Raw genomic sequence first — 21,381 nt, 5'->3', positions numbered from 1 at the left:
TATTATGTGCATATTATAAGTAAATTACTTATTATATGCTAAGCATGACATGATATTGCATTATATTTTGCAATAAAAGTATTTATGATTTAATTGGTTTTTTTTTATAATTCCAATTATTTAAGAAAATCAAGTAAGGATATTGTTGGTGTCCTTGACTCAAGAAAATTAGTTTTCAATCTTTATTATTAAATTTTGAGAACTCGGCGTGATGAATCAAAGAATGTCTAGCACGTCCTCTATGACTTAAGAAAAGATTAAGGAGACCTATTAAGAATAGAATTTCTTGTAGGCTTTGTGGACCAAGGGGATTAGCGTTGTTTTCCCAAGACAAGTTATATGTGTATGATCTTCAGGCTTTGCCTATCCAGGTGGGCATTACTTTCATATATATCAAATGAGTTTTAAATATTACGTTCAAGCAAGTTATTTCATGACTAAATTAATTGAAGTTATTTCAAATATTGTCTTGCCATAAAATATTTAAATTTCAGTATGATATCTATCTGATGTGACTTTTATCATGTAATCGAATTCGGGTCTTGAGCAGTTGATAGCTATCCTGCCAGGGCTAGTGTACACCAGTGACCGTGAGTCATCTAGCGGGTTGGCCGGTCAAGTGACCGTGAGAGGTGGCCACCTCTCCGGCACACAATTCCAGATATGATAGATTACAAGAGAATTTAGACTGATCAGTCGAACTTTAAGAATCACAAATGAATTTAGTAAGCTTGGGCCTTTTAGCTAAAACTCCCTTGCTGTACTGTTTATGATGGCATGACAATTTACAGTTTTGAAGCATGTATTTTTATACTTAGGCATACGTGCCCACTGAGTACTTTTGTACTCAGCCCTGCATATGTTTTCTAAATGTGCAGGTTGAGCTGATGTGATGATGGTGCTGCAATGAGCGGAGTTTCCAGGGTTGTTAATAAATAGTTAACCTATCTAGAATATGTCTTCATACATATGTCTGGCTACTTTCCGCTGCAAGATGTTGTTGATGTTATAGTATGTTATGTCATACTTTGAGTCTTAAGAGAATGGTTTCATATGATGTATAACTTGATTAATGATATTAATTAAGTTTTATGCTGTCTTTCATAGACTATTTTCAATTGAGTATTCATGAATAAAAATGACGAGTTTTATTAAGATGAGTAAGTTTTACGGCTATAAATGACGCCCCTTTTCTTCCCCTTCTTCTTTAACCCCATCCCTAGTCGTAGATCACTCGGCTTAACTATCCTTAGTTAGGGCGGGCTGTGACAGAGTGGTATCAGAGCGAAGGAAAGCTCTGAATTAGAAGTCTTGAGTTTAGTCTAGAATGAGTCACTAGACTAATAGTTATTAACAACCGTGAGCTCAGCGCACCATCACACCAGGCTCAACGAGGTATGTAAAATTTCAAAGTTTATTTGACGTTAAATTTTGAAGAGCATGATGTTGAGGTTATATGATGAGTTATGATGTTATACTTTGAAGATGCATAGTTTGAGTTTGAGGATTACAACATGATTAATAATGAGTTATTATGTTGTAAAAGCATATGTTGACGTTACATGATGAATCATGAGAGCGTTTATATCATATGATGTTATATGATTGAGGATGCATAATTATGAGTTATGATGTGATGTATTTGAGATGTTTTGTGATGAGAATTGTTTGAGCAGTTGTGATAAGTCACAATGATTTAGATGAAGGAATCTAATGTCATTGTTAAGAGAGATTTTCTACTCAGTAGAAGGATGAAATGAGAACCTAGAGCTAAAGCTTGAGAGAATTAGCAATTGCTTTAAGTACTTGTTTGTATGAGTTATGAGTTTGAGTTATGAGCTTGAGTATAATAGCATGATTAATGATGAGTTATTAACATGCTGCAATGAGATATTGTACGATATGTTTGAGATGTTTTATGACGCGAGTTTTGCTCACGCAACCTTAATGGTACTTAAGGAGGTATCATGAGCCATAGTCTTTGGAGATGGCTTTGAGAGAGAATTGTTGAGTTGTCTTACTGAATCATGATGATTTAGATTAAGGGATCTAATATCATTGTTTAGAAAGATTCCCTACTAAGTAAAGATGGGACGAGATGAGAATTTAGATGTTTTGAGCTTGAGTTCTAAGATAACAATACCACTTAGTAGGAGTTTTGCTAAGTTATGTTTTGTTTATTTCTGTTGCTGGAGCCAAGTAGAGTTAGTTCCTAGAGTCACCTTTAAGTTCTCCTTATAGGTTGGCCAGGACTGTTGGCACTGCACGAAAGTGGACTGCTGTGAGATCGAACTCAGGAAAGATCGGATACGAGGACGAGGCGTACAGTATGTGATACAGAGATACCCTAGCAGATTTTCAAACACATGTTCATAGACTATGAAAGGATGAAAGCCTTATGGTTGTTACTAGACTGGATGGCATCGTGCACCTAGTCCCCGTGCTACCAATCGAGTGGTAGGATTGAGCAAGGAAGAAAGCCTCTCAATATGATGGGACGTGTCGTCTTGAGTGCTGGACCCACAGGAGATGGGATTTATTACAGATGCCCAGATTTTCTATGCGGATCTACTGACCGGATGCCTGTTTTCTACCAGGGACTCTAGAAGAGTGTAGTAGATATCGAGTCGATCCTTGAGTATCAGTTACCAAAGATGATAAATGATAAACGATAATGAGGATGAGAAGTAGCCGAGGAGGGCTAGAGTTGATGAGAATGAGAAGAGAAGCCGATGTAGGCTAGAGCTAAGGATGATCTTGAGAGTATGAGCGGTACACCCTCGTTGTTGATTAGTTTCAATTACATTGCGATGTATATAACTTACTTAGGAGATACTGGTACTTGAGCTTTTGACATGCTGATAGATAAGCATGCAAATATAGTACCCTACTGATGTTAAATAGATGGATGTTCCTAGTGTGCTAAAGTAGCAACTAAGTGCTAAAGTAGCAACTAGATGAGTTATCTGGTAGCAATTACCGTAGGAGGTCCAGACCGAGACATAGTACTATTAATGGTGTCGGTTTAGAAGGGACATTACGATAGATACTATGGTTTTTGTAAGGTTTATATAACCCCGTTATGTAAGTCCTCTAAAAAGAGGTATTCTACTGATGGATATATTAGGTTGACCAGAGTGGTCTTTTTGTTAGCATTTCGTGAGTGCTTATTGCCTTACAGATGAATGTTAAGGTGATCGTGAGGGTTTCCTTAAAGTTGAGTTAGTAAATTGAACTTGAGTTTCGAGGATGCTTAGAGCGTTGGTCGAATTGAGTTTTCCTTTTGTGATTTCAAAAATGCCTCAAAGATGTCATCAAGAGTGTGATGTGAAGGATAGGCGGGATAATACTCCGCCACCACTACCGCAACATGAGAGGAGAGTCGAAAAATATTGAACTTTCGAAACAAGAGTCTAGAACATAGGACCCTAAGTTTAAGCTTTTAGCTTGCTGGTGTGAACTTAAGTTTTGTTAAATATAGTATGTTGAGGGTTTAGAAGACACAGAATTTCCAAGTTCGGGATAGTATATCCCGTGTGACTGGGGAGTGATTATGTTGGACCTGGCCAGTCCGCATGATCTAAATCTCAGTAGACGTGTTTTGGGTTTATAAACCCATGTGTTTCAACTTTCGGTTGAAAAGCCAGATGGGTTCTTACTGTAGGTCATTTTGTTCGACCTGGTAGTTACTTTATTCTACCCTCTGGTCATTCATTTGAGTCTCTTGAATAATTTGTTTTGATGTCATTCTAGGGTTGAACCCTTACAACTTTTGAGTTATCCTAGTAGATTCTTTTGATGTATAAAACTAGTGAGAGACACGTCAGAAGACTCTAACACCCGAGCAACTGGTAAACTACACCTGAGAACAATTCAAGGCTACTCTTGAGAAGTATATACCGAGGAGTACAGTAAGCAGCGAGAGGCTAATTATCGAAGTTTGATGCAAGGAAAGAAATCGGTTGTAGAGTATAGTTGAGAATTCTGTGAGTTATCACGTTCGCTCATCAGAAGATGGATACTGATGAAGAGATGTCTGAGTTTTAAGTGCTGGTTTTAGGCAGGACTTTAAGGTAGTATGGGCAAGTTATTGGATGCACCAGTTAGAATCCTGTTTAATACAGGAGCCTCGCATTCTTTAAGTGTTTGAAGCATGTTACCTTCAAACTCGAACCAAAACAAGCTAGTCCCGAGTTGAGAGTAATCACTCCTGTAGGAAGAGCTACTACAGTTTCTCACATGATTTCTAACTTAGAGCTTCAGTTAGGATCACTAAAGATGAAAACAAGAACCTTGCACTTAATGCCTATGTGGAACGTAGACATTATTCTAAGGATGGACTGGTTAGCAGAGAACTTTGCCCCGATTGATTGTAAGAAGAGACAGATAACTTTCCAACCACCTGGGAAGGAACGGACATGTTTTCACGGCATTGATAGAAAGAAGAGAGTTCCAATCGTTTCGGCACTTCAGGCGTCGAAATTGGTAAAGAAGAAAGGAGCACAAGCTTACTTAATTTACTTGAATGATGAAGAAGAATCAAGTAAAAAAAAAAAAAACTTTGAGGATGTAGCAGTGGTAAGGAATATAGAGATGTATTTCCCGAGGTCTTACCAGGATTGCCACCAACAAGACAGTTGGAGTTCACTATCGACCTAGAACCTGGATCAGCACTAGTGTCGAAGGCACCCTATGGAATGGCGCCTAAGGAGCTACAATAGCTGAAGATTCAGCTACAAGAATTGCTCGAGTTAGGTTTTATTTGACCTAGTGTATCCCCGTGGGGAGCACCAGTCCTTTTTGTCAAAAAGAAGGATGACACGTTGAGAATGTGCATAGATTATCGAGAGTTGAATAAATTGACACTCAAGAACAAATATCCTTTGCCGAGGATAGATGACTTGTTTGATCAATTACGAGGAGCGAGTTTTTCTTGAAAGTTGACTTGAGATCATGTTACCACCAGTTCAAATTTTGACAGAAGGATATACCTAAGACAGCTTTTCAAATGAGGTATGAGCACTATGAGTTCATAGTTATGCCATTCGGTTTGACGAAGGCACCAGTAGTTTCATGGATCACATGAATCGAGTGTTCCATCAATAACTGGATAAATTTATCCTAGTTTTCATAGATGATATTCTCATCTATTCGAAGAATGAGCAGGAGCGCCAAAACATTTGAGAACGATGTTGGAAACGCTAAGAGTTGAGAAGCTTTTTGCCAAATTCACCAAGTGCGAGTTTTGGTTGAACGAAGTAACTTTTCTAGGACATATTGTATCATCCGAAGGAATTAAAGTTGACCCCGTCAAGGTACAAGTTGTACATGAGTGGAGATCACCAACTACGCCTAACGAGATTCGCAACTTTTTAGGCTTAGCAGGATACTATCAGAGGTTTATTAAAGGATTTTCCATGATAGTAAGACCGAGAAAAGAAGTTAAGTACAATTGGAAAGAGGAGTGTAAAGAGAGTTTTTAAGAGCTTAAAGGAAATTGACTACAGCACCAGTGCTGCTAGTCTCGGAAATGGATAAAGAGTATACCATCTACACAGATGCGTCAAAGAATGAACTAGGATGTGTTTTGATGCAAGAAGGAAGAGTTATAGTCTATGCATCAACTTAGACCCCACGAGATAAAATATCCAACGCATGAATTAGAGCTTGTAGCCGTTGTGCATGCCCTGAAAATTTGGAGACATCATCTCTACGGAGTTAGATGTGAGATTTTCACGGACCACAAAACTTTGAAATATTTTTTTTAAGCATAAGGATATTAACATGAGGCAAATGAGATGGCTCGAATTAGTAAAGGATGTTAACTGCGGCATTAACTATCACCCTGGCAAGGCCAATGTAGTAGCCGATGCATTAAGCCGAAAAGTCTCGTCAAAGTTAGGATGTCTTCTCACGAGAGAGGATGAGCTTATAAAGGACTTTTACAAGATGAGAATAGAGATGATAAAACCACCAGGGACGATAGCGAGTATTGTTGCGACGATGCCTAGTTTGAAGAAAATGATGATTGAAGCACAAGGAAAGATGAGACAATGAACAAGTTACGAGAAAGGATAAGAGCATGAGATCTCAAGAGTTACCAAAAAGCATCAGACAATGCTATCTTATTTGAGGGAAGAATATGCATTCCCCGCGAAAATGAACTTAAGAATACGATCATGAGTGGGACTCATGACACGCCTTACACCGCCCACCCAGGAGGCACAAAGATGTATCAGGTTGTGAAAAATAGATTTTTGTGGGACGGAATGAAATGAGACATAGCTTCGTTTGTAGAGCGATGCTTAGCTTGTCAGCAAGTGAAAGCATTACACCAACGACCCTATGGGAAGTTAAAACCGTTGGAGATTCCCGAGTGGAAATGGGATCACATAGCGATGGATTTTGTGATAGCTTTACCGAAAAGTTAAAGAGGAAATACAGCAATTTGAGTGATTGTAGATCGACTAACAAAATCTGCACATTTCATACCGATCCTAATCGCGTATGGACCAGATAAGTTAGCACAATTGTATGTTCGTGACATTATAAGATTGCATTGAGTACCGGTGTAGATCACCTCAAAAATATATTACATCACGTTTTTGGATGAGTTACAGAAAGAGTTGGGTACAAGGATGAATTTTAGCATAGCAGACGATAGAAGATATGATAGAAACTACTATCCTTGATAGAGGAGTAAATCGGGAGAATGTGTTGCCACTAATTGAGTTTGCCTATAAGATGTGAGACAAAGTTTCGAGATAGGAGACAAAGTTTTCTTGAAGGTTTCACCCTCAAAGGGGATGAATAGATTTGGAGTTAAAGGACAGCTTAGACCCAGAGTTATAAGTCCTTACGAGATATTGCAAAAGATAGGTCCAATAGCGTATAGGTTGGCTTTGTCACCTAGCTTTGGAAATTGTGCGTTCCACGGTATGCTCGTGTCAATCACTTTGGACTGAGATTCAAAGTTTTCATCTAGATTCTGTATGAACTTGAAGAAGAAGAAATTAGGCACAAGGTTAGATTTCAGTACCACCTTTTGCCCACAAACATATAGATGGTTGAGAGAATAATTCAGACTCTCGAAGACACGTTAAAAGTAGTACAAGGAAAAAGGTGAAAGTGATGAACAGTGATGTCATTGATTGAGTTTGCCTACAATAATAGTTATCAGGCAACAATCAATATGGCACCTTATGAGGCAATGTATGGAAGAAAATATAGATCACCACTCTACTGAGATAAAGTAGGTGTAAGGAGAATTTTAGGACTAGACACGATGAATGAGATGATTGAGATAGTCTGACAGAAAGCAAGATGAGAGAAAAATATCATAACTTTTGTGATGATATGCAAATTTCGGGACGAAATTTTTGTTAAGAGGGGTAGTATGTAATAGCCCGCTCTTTTATTCTATGATTAAGATAAGTAAATGCGATATTTATTTATCGCATTCTTCAGTAAATGAAATCCAGTAATTATTTATGTTTAAAATTCAGCTATGATTCTAAATTGTATGTATACTATGCCTATTATTATTTTAGTTGTGCTTGTTAACTCGAGTGAGAAAAACCGCAATATAAATTATTGAGCCAGTCAATAATTTATATTTTCAGATTTATAATTGACTTAGCAAAGTCAAGTTAAAGTTGTTATTTTATATGCGATAGAGATTTTATTTCTATTAGTTACTTGAAAGTCGTGATTTAGTTCCGACTAATGAGAACGAGTTAAATTAGTTATTTAATTCGTAGAGATGTTACATCGAAGCATAGTTATTCAGCAAAACCTAGAACCAATTTTATAGATATGCGATGATACAAAGAAATTAGATTTTCAGATACAACTTTACACAATGACTGTAGGGAATTATTTACATCACCACTATTCCCTACTTACAATCAAAACCTATCACTATCACAAAACACTACAGCTACATACCTACAAGCATGCGGGAGGTAACGTGTGAGAATAAAAAGAAGAAAAATGAGAGAAGACCAATCGGCTCCTCCCTTCAATTCAGCCAACCACCATCTCCAATCCTTTGACTTTACAGCCAATAACTCACTTATTAAAGCACCAGCCTAACACTTCATTCCTTCTCTCATACACCAACCACCAGAAAAGGGAGATGAAGAGAAGTTAATTCCTGCTGCCAACTGCCAAGTATCGAGAGGTGAGTCTTGGCCTAAGTTTTCTTCATTTCATACTTAGTTCTTTCTGCATTTGTTGAGGAAACAACATTTGCAAAATTTCAGTTCCTTCCCCATTGAATTCAATAATAACAGCAGCCACCAACACAAACTCATGCAAGGTATATACTATCTCAGTACTCTTCATGCTACATGATTCACACCAATAAGCATATCTTCAGATTTAAATATTTAGAGTAAAGCATGAAGTGAATGGCATAACACTAGAATTTTTATGTGAGACAAGTACCTTAAGTTCAGTTTAGCAGATTGACTCTTGAACACAAACACCCAATACAGCAATATCATTTATGAGAATCATAGAATACTAGTTTCCAAGAGATTTACTTTCACACCGAACTTAGAATTTTAAGGGGAATGGGGGGTATTTTACTGTACCTGATTCAATAAATCGAGAAGGGGGCGACTTGTCTGTTCCGTTGAACCAGAGGGCAGACGGCGGTGACTCTCTCGCCTGAGCTAAGAGAACTGAGGGTTTGGCTTTTTTTTCCTCGTTCGTGTACGCGAGTGAAAAGGGGGGGAGCAACGGACGCCGCCCTGCCCTAATTAACCGCCCACCGGAGGATCGAGGAAGGAGACGCTGACTCCAGGCGCGACGGCGCAGTGAGCGAGCCCAGGCAGCTGCGGCGGCGATGTCGTCGAAACCGAGAGAACCTACGGCTCGGCATTGCCCTTTATGTGCGACGGATTCAAAGTTCAGAGGGAGTGATGTAATTGAGAAAAGAGGAGAGAAGAGAGATAGGAGAGTAGACGGTGGCACCGTCTCGCCGGAGAAGAGCCACGGCTGCGACAATTTTGGAGAGAAGCTAGGGCTTGATTCTCATGTAAGAGTGTGCTTCCTGAAATTATAAGAGATCGATAAGAAGAATAAAGATGGAGGGAGAGAGTCTGGCGAGAGGGGGAGGGGGCGAAGGAGGCACCGACCGGACGAGGCGTCGGATCGCCGGATTCCCAAGGTAGGCGACGCTGGTTTGAAACTCAGCGTGAGATGTGAAGAAGAGGCTGTTTTCAGCCGCTAATTTGAGAAGAGAGGGATGGGCCGATTTTGACTATTTCTTGGGCTATTTCTTTGGGCCGTTTTTTTTAAGAATGGGCTGGATGATTATTTCAGTTGGGCTCATGTTTATTTAATTATGTTGGGCCTCTGATTTTATTAAAAGATGGGCTGCATATGTTTAAGTTTGGGCTATCACCATTTAATTAAAATGGGCTGCCTTCTTATATTAATTAGACTTTATAATTAGTTTAATTAATTAATTTAAAGAATGATTTGCATAATAATATTAAATTATTATTATGTGCATATTATAAGTAAATTACTTATTATATGCTAAGCATGACATGATATTGCATTATATTTTGCAATAAAAGTATTTATGATTTAATTGGTTTTTTTTTATAATTCCAATTATTTAAGAAAATCAAGTAAGGATATTGTTGGTGTCCTTGACTCAAGAAAATTAGTTTTCAATCTTTATTATTAAATTTTGAGAACTCGGCGTGATGAATCAAAGAATGTCTAGCACGTCCTCTATGACTTAAGAAAAGATTAAGGAGACCTATTAAGAATAGAATTTCTTGTAGGCTTTGTGGACCAAGGGGATTAGCGTTGTTTTCCCAAGACAAGTTATATGTGTATGATCTTCAGGCTTTGCCTATCCAGGTGGGCATTACTTTCATATATATCAAATGAGTTTTAAATATTACGTTCAAGCAAGTTATTTCATGACTAAATTAATTGAAGTTATTTCAAATATTGTCTTGCCATAAAATATTTAAATTTCAGTATGATATCTATCTGATGTGACTTTTATCATGTAATCGAATTCGGGTCTTGAGCAGTTGATAGCTATCCTGCCAGGGCTAGTGTACACCAGTGACCGTGAGTCATCTAGCGGGTTGGCCGGTCAAGTGACCGTGAGAGGTGGCCACCTCTCCGGCACACAATTCCAGATATGATAGATTACAAGAGAATTTAGACTGATCAGTCGAACTTTAAGAATCACAAATGAATTTAGTAAGCTTGGGCCTTTTAGCTAAAACTCCCTTGCTGTACTGTTTATGATGGCATGACAATTTACAGTTTTGAAGCATGTATTTTTATACTTAGGCATACGTGCCCACTGAGTACTTTTGTACTCAGCCCTGCATATGTTTTCTAAATGTGCAGGTTGAGCTGATGTGATGATGGTGCTGCAATGAGCGGAGTTTCCAGGGTTGTTAATAAATAGTTAACCTGTCTAGAATATGTCTTCATACATATGTCTGGCTACTTTCCGCTGCAAGATGTTGTTGATGTTATAGTATGTTATGTCATACTTTGAGTCTTAAGAGAATGGTTTCATATGATGTATAACTTGATTAATGATATTAATTAAGTTTTATGCTGTCTTTCATAGACTATTTTCAATTGAGTATTCATGAATAAAAATGACGAGTTTTATTAAGATGAGTAAGTTTTACGGCTATAAATGACGCCCCTTTTCTTCCCCTTCTTCTTTAACCCCATCCCTAGTCGTAGATCACTCGGCTTAACTATCCTTAGTTAGGGCGGGCTGTGACAGCATATGTTCTAATTAAATCTTAATTATAATTAATAAACTCTAACTAAAATATACTCTCTTCGTTCCATTAAAAATGACTTGATTTTTTTTTCGACATGGAAATTAAGAAGAATGTGTAAATTGGATAAAAATAGTAAGGCTCACATATTTTTTAAAATTATTATCTTTTATAGAAATGAGTCATTTTTAAAATAACGATCCAAAATGAAAAATGAATCACCTTTAATAGAACAAATAGGGTAATAAATTCTAATTAATGATTGATAAATATTAATTGGAAAACGATGAACTTTGATTGGATGGGTGGACCGTGTAATACTGACCCGATTTACACACGTTTTTGTCAAGTAGTATGATTTACTATAAAATACTACTCAATTTGTTTACAGAAAGTATGACATTTTTGTCATTTTAGACGTCCACCAAAAGTATAGCACTTTCCTTATTAGAACATGGTCCCACATCTAATCTTTAACTTTTATCCTTACATATACTTATGGCAAAGGTTCAATGAAGAAGGTCTAAATATAAGAGAGAAGAGAGAATAAATCATATCCATCAATATTTAGCAATCTAACGGCCTACAATTAAATCTATTTCATGCGTCCATATAATTAAAAAGGATAAGATTTGTTAATACCATAATTAATCTTTAACAATTCAAAATATTTTAGGAAGATTTCAATCAAGGTACATTTCTAACTGGAAACTTATAAAAGTTCAACACAATTTGAATGAACTTATTATATATTTATAATGAACTTTGCAAAAAATCATGGTCTACCTATCTTTTTAAGGAACGAATTCTTTATTAAGAACCATTAGATTTGTTCCTTAATTATGGGTTTGTTCCTTAGATTTAGGAACCGAACAAACAATGAATAATATATAAAGAATTTTGTTCCTTAATTAAGAACCATTAGATTTGTATAGATTAAGGGTTGAGATTCCTTCTTACTTCTTAATCTAAAGGGTTATTCTCAATAGAAGTTAACCCTACTTCTTATTTACAAAAAAAAACACTTCAAATTCAATCTCAATCACACATCTCATAAAATGGTGGGACCCTTTTTCCACTATCTAAAAATCATCATCAATTTTATTAAAATATGTGCCCACCAAAAATGTTATGGAGGAAGCTATCAATTAAGATTTTATTAATTACCGGTTAGAGTTAATAAGTTGTAATTAATATTTAATTAGGATGAATATATATGTATTTGGAGATATAGAATTGCCTCATTAAAAATAATATAATAATTTTTCATGTTAGTGTTGATAACTTGAATCTTCAATTTAATTATTGAAGAAAAATTCAGTCTTATCAATTGAGATGCCATGTATTATCAATGCATGCAAAATAATTAGAATTTTTTTACACATTTCATAAACTAGATCGACAATTGGATTTTTTTTTACACATTTCACAAACAAGATCTAACATCCATTGAAACCCTCCTCATTTGCAATAATAGAATTAACTATTCTATTCGTTCATGAAAAAATTATCATAATTTTATTTTCAATCTGTTCACAAAAAAATTATCACTTTCATTTATAGTAGTAGAATTCGCACAACTGCAGTCACATTTAATATAGGATACTTTACTCTACTCATATTTTATTAAAATTCGTATTATTTACGATATGTCAAATTTTTTGTCGACGAACCAAGTCAAAATTACTTTATACGTAGTTTGATGACAAACCTATCATTCATCGTTGCACGTCTCATGTCTCCCATTTACGAAGAGTGTCAAAATCATGTACATTTAATAACATATGTAAAATTCAAACACCATGGAGACATTTTCACTTTTTTTCACATGCATCGAAATTAGAGCCATGAATGTGTAAAATGATTCATCAAACATCCCATGCTGAATCTGATAAAGATTTACGAGCTTGTTAAAGAAGCTCGAAAAATATTTGATCGCTCACTAATTATCAACATTCAACAATGTCATGAAAAAAATATATATAAATACATTAGTTTGATATAGTTAACATATTCTTTTGGTTATGATTAATATAAATTTAGCTAGAAGAAAATCATGAATTATATAAATATGTTCATATGGTGAAATTTCCGTCTCCTCCAATATCCGAATCTAGGTAAAATTTTCGCTTCTTCATAAGTAAATATGAGTAATAAGATTTGAATATTTCATGTTCAAGATTCATTATCATTTTTAATCAAATTTGACCATTCTCGATGAATCTTTTATCTGTATAGCTATATGTATACGTAATTAATTTGCTTTAAAAAATCCATATCTAAATTAATTAACCACCCTTATTTAGTGTTAATGAGATTTTATTAAGAAAAGATAAGGAAAAAGAAAAAATGTAAGAAACCTTTGAAAGCCAAGCCTTCCCGAACAAGGCCATGCGCAACAAATGTTTGATGAAAGTCTTAAGCGAGTTCTGCAGCCTCCGTTAGTGTCAATCAATAGACTTTCTTTTTAATTCTTAATAGTCTATGAAGATATCCATATATTTCTTTGTTTAAAATAATCAGTTTATATATAAAACTAGGACATAGTTTATGGATATCCTCATATCCACATATTTAATTGTAATATATTGAAACTAGTTTGTAATGTATTGAAACTATGAAATGTTGTTCATTATTATTATTATTATTATTATTATTATTATTATTATTATTATTATTATTATTATTATTATTATTATTATTATTATTATTATTATTATTATGCTTGTCTTTTATTACTATTGATTCTAGTTTGTAATTTATTGAAACTTTATAATCTATGAAAATGTTGTTCGTTGATGATGTTGTTGTTGTTGTTGTTATTATTATTAGGGGTTATTGCCAGAAAATACATATACTTTGTCAATTTTCTGGTTTATATCATGACCTTATAATTTGGCCAGAAAATACATCAATTTTCAATTTAATTGCAATTATAACATGACTTTATAGTTTGGCCAAAAAATACACCAAGTTTTAATTTATTCTCAATTATAACATGACCTTGTAATTAATTTAGTATAATAATATCAAGTTTAATACATTAAATATTTTTAATTTTCTTTTCATCTCACAATATACTATATATAAATACATATATATTTGATAAATATACATCTATATGTAAATAATATATAATATTATTTACTTTTTAACATAGTTTCTATTATATATGTACGTAATTTTTTTAATTGGTCCTAATATTTTATAATTTCACAATTTAAATAAATAAATAAATACTTAATATATATATATATATATATAATATTAATAGAATATTAAAATCAAATTTAGATATATATATATATATATATATATATATAACAAGATATTATATTGATGGCTTAAAAATACATACATATATATATATATATATATATATATTATGAAATAATTAATCATCTAACTTAATTTTTATAAAAATTAATCAATCAATTAAAAATATTGTATACATAAAAATTTAATATAAATACAATAAATATTAATACATCTATCATGAAAAATAATCTAAATAAGGTCATGTTATAATTGAGAATAAATTGAAATTTGGTGTATTTTCTGGCCAAACTATAAAGTCATGTTATAATTGCAATTAAATTGAAAATTGATGTATTTTCTGGCCAAATTATAAAGTCATGATATAAACCAGAAAATTGACAAAGTATATGTATTTTCTGACAATAACCCCTTATTATTATTATGATGATGATGATGCTTGTCTTTTAAAAAATGCCTAAATTGTACGAAATGCCCAAAAAAAAAAAAGTTGTTCGCTATTATTACTATTATGCTTGTCTTTTACTAATTAAATTCACTAAAAAAATTAATTAAATTAATTAAAAATTTCAAAATTTATGAATTTAAAAATTTAAAATTCCAGCTCAAACTTAAAATAAAAATGCAAAAATTCACTAAACATAATTAATTAAATACACTAATGAAGTGGACCACAACACTTTAGCCCCTAATCTAACTCACCTTAATTCCCGTGCTCAAATGAAGTATGTCTTCATTATTGGGATGGAGGGAGTATTATTATTGATTCTAGTTAGTAATGTATTGAAATTATATAATATATGAAAATGTTGCTTGTTATTATTACTATTATGCTTGTCTTTTAATATAAAAAAATGATTAAAATGTACGAAATGCCCGAAGAAAAAAAAATCGGGGGCGCCCCCGAGCTAAATTCCTGGCTCCGCCACTGCATAGAGGTGTCTATGCAAGGCTGCGCATCGGTTCAAAACCGAATTGAACCCACCGTCGTTTCCGAAACTGAAACCGAACTAACCGTTGTAAGATATAAACTGAGCCAAACCGATATTGGTTTGAAAATCGATCAAAATCCGAGCGATGAAAATCGATCAGTTTCGGTCAGTTTTCGTACCGAACCGATCCTAATTTCTGAAGGGTTGTGTACTGAAAGCAAGACTTTATGCTTGTATACATTGATTCCTTAGTTCGGTGTGATTCTTCTATCTGAAATATTGTTATTGCATAATCCTATTATAGTCCAATTTATCTCAAACTATAGATTATATGGTGTGTTGTAGATCACAGAAGATCATATAATTGGAAAAAGTTGAGATATAAATTGAGTTCACAATCGAGGCAACTATGGACGAGTTGCTGGTTTAGATTGTAGCATAAATGGATAAATAGTTTGTCTTGGCTATTTATTTATGCTAGTACCTTCGTGTATTGAACAAGATCACAGTGAGATGAATTCTTATATTCTGACTAATTAAGAATCAAGATCTCGGCGACTTAAATAGTCTTAACCTTAGTTGGATTAATCGGTGTGAATAATAGATTGACTATTGCTTTGATTTATCATGGGTGAGAGTTCTCTTGAAGCTCAATATACTCGATACTTTGGGTGATAGCAATTATTATTTGACATGCGATTATATTGCAATAAGGAACCGTGTCCTGCTAATAACACGATGATAATATCCTCTCGAGGAATTTAATAAGTTTATCATATTAAACCCTGCAGGTGGAATTAGTTCCGATACGATAATAAGTTTAAGTGGTAGCACTCGAGATGTCGTTTATAATTAAACGACTAATTAATTAATTAATTGATCGTCAGAGGAATTAATTTATTAATGGATATTGGATATCTTAAACACGAGGATTAACTAAGTCTAATACTAGCCCCGACTCACCTAAAGAATAAAGAGGTAATTCAGTATTAATTTTCTAGTGGAATAAATTAATACTTGTGTCTCGATTTTATTCTGGGCTGAATAGGAAAATCGAGCACTGGGAGGCCAAACTTTATTCAAGCTAGTAGATCCCCGCTTGGCCCAATAAAGGCTTCACTCCATATGGGGCGTCCGTCCATCTATTTCTCACTTAAGCCTTTGGGCTTTATTTTAGTTTAATTAGATGATGGGCTTATTATTTAGGGTTTTAATACCCAGTATAAATAATAGGTATAGCCCTAATTCTAAAGACTTGTGACATTACGTGAGATAAAATAGAGAGAAATCTGTTAGAGCACAGAAAGTGGCGCGTTTCCATAGGAAAAGGAGAGGACTTGAAGATCGTTGCCATCCAACGTCAAGTCTTGCCGTGGGAACAAGTTGGAAGATCAACACTGGAGTCGATTTGCCGAATTTGCAAGTAAGATTCTATCCTCTTGCTATAGACACATGATTTTTGTATGTATTCGTTTGATATCCGAAATGGATCACGGGCACGTGAATCATATGTCAAAATATGGTTCCTACAATTTCATTACACAAGGCAGTGCAGTGAGGAAAAAATTCAGCAAACATTTTGATTCTTCGCTACAGGGTAACGCAGTCAAGAATCAAACATGCTATAGTTTATATATTTATCTGTACACTAATATTGATTCCTATAGATTGTTTTATTTTCTGAATCTTTTTTAATTGGTGTAATCTATGAGATAATCTCTAAAACATAAAACTCCTCTGTTATCACATAAATTTATGGTCTGAGGTGGTTTCATACCACATTCTTCTGTTTCTGTTAATGATCTATGGTCTATATATGAGAAAATAAGGATTCCATGGGTGGCCGGGTGGCGCCGCAATTAGGTTAGGTAGTTTTCGATTCAGTTCCCGACTCACCCATGGTAGGGAAACCGAAACCGAAATCGATAAAATCGAGCCGAAAATCGACCCAAACTTCTTCCAACGGTTCGGTTCATTTTCCCGGTCCGGTTCGATTTTGCTCACCTCTACATGGAGGGAGAGGTTCAAATGAAAATGAAGATTTAAAATGGAAATGAAGAACCATTCTCAATCATGGATCATGAAGATCTATAGTGAAGAATGAATGCATCACGTGAATTTGAATTTGGAGTAAGCAGAATTTTTTTTCCTTCAGTTTTTCCAAGTGTAATTGAATTTCATAACGAATGCAATAACTTTATATATATTTATGCAGTGTTCTCTGTTCTCATTTTAAATTATAATTTTCACTATAACCATTACATGGGAGTATATATTAAAATGAGGCAGTCAAATAAATGAGATATATATATATATATATATATATATATATATATATATATAGGGGTGGGCTACCGTGAAAGCACATCTTAAAATAAGAAATAAGAAAAAAATTTAATGCATGAATTTTATGTAGAACACGTATGAATTCGCTGTATAAAGGTATGAATTGTGAAAATAATTTTTTTACTACCTTTGGGATTCGAACTCAAGACCATAAATCCATCCAACAGGATTACAAATCAACTGTAGATCTTGATGATCTAAGGGCTGAAAATGATTCTTATTTTATATCTTAAAAAATGCTCTTATTTTATCTTTTTCCTATATATATATATATATATAATTTTAATATAATATGTGTAACTGAATTAATTTACTTACATATATATTTATATATATAAATATATATATTATTCATGTCTGCTGGGCATCACAGTCATGCTAGTATCCGACATTCTGTTGTCTGGATTCCAGGGCCGTCTCTGAGGGCGGGCCAGCATGGGCGACCGCCTAGGGCCCATCATTTTTGGGGGCCCAAAATTTTTTATATTCTCTTATATATACTATTATTATTATTGGCCTAACTTTCTTCTTGTGTATACTATTAGCATTGAATAAAAAAAAATGAGGCCCAAAAAATTTCATCCTGAATAATTTTGGGGCCCCCAAAAATTATAAGGTCTAATATCATTTTTTGTGTATACTATGCGCATTGACTCTATCATGAAACAATTAGAAGGTCTAATATCTAATACAAGTTTGACTATTGCTAAGAGTTTTGCATCTAATATGAATATGGAGCCAATATTTTTAATAAAATGTCATTTAGAATTTGAATATTTTGTAGTTGTTGTGGACATAACGATTACTTCTTTAAAATGTAGATTTAAAGAAATGAAATCATTTGATCATATATTTAGTTTTTCATTTGATTCGAAAACTTTAAAATTTTTGGATAGTGAAAAATTAAGACATTAATGTGTTAATTTTAAATCTACTTTTACTCATTATATGAGTTAGATGATTTATTTATTGAATTAAAAATATTACAAATGAAATTATCAAATAAAATAACTTCAACTATTGAAATTCTTGAATTTATGAAAATTACAGATTGTTATCCAAATGTTGCAATATTGTTAACTATGTCTGTAACAGTAGCTTCGGCTGAGAAGAGTTTATGGAAGTTAAAATTATTGAAGACATATTTAAAAACGTCGATATGGCAAAAAAGATTAAATAGTTTAGCAATTTTTCGTATTAAAAAATATATCTTAAAAAATATTGAAACAAATGTTCTTATAGATGACTTTGCAAGTAAAAAAGGCGAGAATAAGTCATTTTTTTTATAATTATTAATATATTTTTTACCGAAATATTATAATATGACTTTAAAAAAAGTGTTTTTTGTGTTGTTATGATGGTGAATAGAGGGCCCATTTTTATCGTTTCGCCCTGGGCCCATTTTTCGTCAGAAACGGCCCTGCTGGATTCGACAGCTTATTCGACACCGGCAGGTTCGATTCACTCACATCCATCATGAGGGAAATCATCCTGCCGATTTTATGGCTAGACAAGGGCATCAGGCCCAGGCATTGACTACATTTGATTCAGAGTCTGCTCTTCATTATTTTGTTGCTTTGGTTATGATGAATCAGCTTGGTTATCCTAATTTCAGATTTAGATATCATGTGGATAACTAGTTTTATGTTTTGCTTCCGTTTGATTTTGTCTCCTTTGTCTTTGGGATGTAGTTACTTTTAGACCACATCTCTGTATGGTTCTGTTTTGTCTGGTTCTTCCTTCTTCATTTGGTCTCTTTTCGGCTTTGTCACTTTTGGACAATGCTATGTATGGAATATTGGTTGATGATTATTTACAGACTGGAGGTCTGCCTAATCCCTCACCCTTTGGCTGTTTTAGAAAAAAAAATCATAATGTTGAATTTGAAATTTTGTTTTACCTATATTGAAGTATAATGATAGCATAATTATTGTTCCTGCCTAAGCTGCAATTGTAATTTCTATTTTTTTATTGGCAAAAAAACTTACTATTGCAACTGTTACGTTTGGAGTGGGAATAGGTATGGGGCCGGGGTGGGTTGTTATTACTGACGAGCACGAAGGTCTGGTGGACTATTGTTACAAGTTTCTAAAGGGTGGGTTGTTTTTTTTTTTGTTTTTTAAACACCATTGTGTATGCATTCCCCAAACATCAGCAAATATACTTTCTGAAGAAGTTAGTACAATATCTTTCATTGTACTAATTTGTGTTTGGAACAGACTTTATGCTTATCTCTACGGTGAATGTGTTGTGTCTACGTCTAGGGAGTGAGTTGTTGTCTTGCTTCCAAGTGTCCATTGTTGGTGAGATTTTGGGAGAGATTAAGATTAAGTCTTATTGTGTAAGTCTTTGTATATTTTAACTTCATATAGTGGTTCGTTTACCCAAGGTGAGGCCTCCCAAAAGTAGGTGTTTTATCACCAAACTGGATAACCATTCTTGGCGTACTGTTCTTTACTGTTTTAGTACATTTTTGTGATATTGTATCTGCACACGTACTTACTTTTCTTGTGTGCGAGATTTTATGTATTTGGATAGGTGACAATTTCATATGTATTTACACTACAATTTTATAGAGTTGGATAAATATCATAATTCACTAATAATTTGTGGATCTTAACCCCCTAAAAAACAGCCGGGTCTATAAAAATGCAATTAAAAGTTCTAAAAATACTCCCTCCGTCACATGAATCTTCACACGTTTGGTTTCAGCACGGGAATTAAGGAGTTGTAGATTAGTGTTTTAAGTATGTAGGTAATAAAGTATAAAAGTGATAAAGTAAAAGAGAGAGAAGGTAATAAAGTGATAAAGTAGGAGAGAATGTAATCAAGACTTCTTATTTTTGAACTAATTATTACCTTATTTGGAAATATGTCAAAATTCGTGGGACAGCCCACAAAAGAAGTACTTGTCAAGATTTGTGGGACGGAATGAATACTTTTTAAACTAATAAAGTTTCGACAAAACAAATACCAAGATCTTTTGGTGAAAGTGAATTTGAACTTGACTCAACTACCATACATTGGTAATTTCAAAGGCTTTCACAAGCTGATGCTCACGAATTTCTCTCATACTTATGGACATGTTTTCTCTCATGTATATGGACACGAATGCTTGAAAGTTATAATCAGCCAATGAATTTGATCAACAGTTGTTTGGCAGCTATATATGTTGTCTGCAATGTATATATGAATTAACCATTTAAGTTTGTTACTCCCTCCGTCCCTAAAACATCTTTCTTTATTTTCACTTTCGTTCGTCCACATAATATCTTCCTAATCTATTTTCGAAACAATTCTACTAACTATTAATACCCTTACAATTTCACATATTTACACGAATTGTCACAAATGGACCCACTCGCTTTTATTTTAATTGGTGCATTAGTCACTGTCATCACTTTTCTTTAAATTTGTGAGACTCTCTTCTTCACTCATCAAATACACAACTAACTTGTATTAATTAAAAATCGTGCTTCCTCCACTTAGGAATATGTTTCAAGGAAGAAAAGAGTATTTGTTATCAAATATTAACTAATGTTTTTGTTTATGAAGCTCACATGTTGTGGATATGGGAATTTTCCCAAATTTTTTATATAATTTTTTCTTGGATTGGGTATGCCCTACAAACTTTAACTTTCAGTTGTAATCTGCTAAACATTTTTTGTTTTAATCATTTTTTGGGGTATTTTCCAAAAAAACTCCCACCCCTCCCTTGCCCTTCACCCTTGGTGTCAAGTGGTTGTCTTCCCATCGGGTATGCCCAAGGTAATTAGTTTGTATGTTTTTTTTTCCTATATTTAGTAATATGGCATTTTTTATTAAAAAAAAAAAAAAAAAAAAACTATCTCCCTCTTCATTCAAAAGATCATATTTTCTTATTTGAATGTCTTAATCTAAAAGATTATTTTTAAAAATGAAAAATCAATACATAACAAATATATTCACTTAATTTATTATTTACACTAAGGGTGTGTTTACTTTAATAGATAAATTTATCATGAGAAAATGAGAGATAACAAAAATTTATGCCTTTGAATGCCTTC

General features: G+C 33.7%; 2 protein-coding genes across 2 annotated transcripts in view; both read left to right on the top strand.

Annotated features, from left to right (window-relative positions):
* Positions 1-21,381, top strand: part of LOC130994894 (uncharacterized) — a 1,167,164-nt gene that overhangs the window by 410,219 nt on the left and 735,564 nt on the right. The window lies entirely within an intron of this gene.
* Positions 8,852-21,381, top strand: part of LOC130994414 (uncharacterized) — a 31,126-nt gene continuing 18,596 nt past the window's right edge. Inside the window, exon 1 of the mRNA XM_057919458.1 lies at positions 8,852-9,043. Coding sequence (XP_057775441.1) covers positions 8,852-9,043 — 192 coding nt within the window. The remainder of the gene's footprint in view (positions 9,044-21,381) is intronic.

The sequence above is a fragment of the Salvia miltiorrhiza genome, chromosome 7, assembly GCF_028751815.1.
Source record: "Salvia miltiorrhiza cultivar Shanhuang (shh) chromosome 7, IMPLAD_Smil_shh, whole genome shotgun sequence".
Taxonomy (NCBI): domain Eukaryota; kingdom Viridiplantae; phylum Streptophyta; class Magnoliopsida; order Lamiales; family Lamiaceae; genus Salvia; species Salvia miltiorrhiza.
This window is presented reverse-complemented; position numbering and strand designations above follow the sequence as displayed.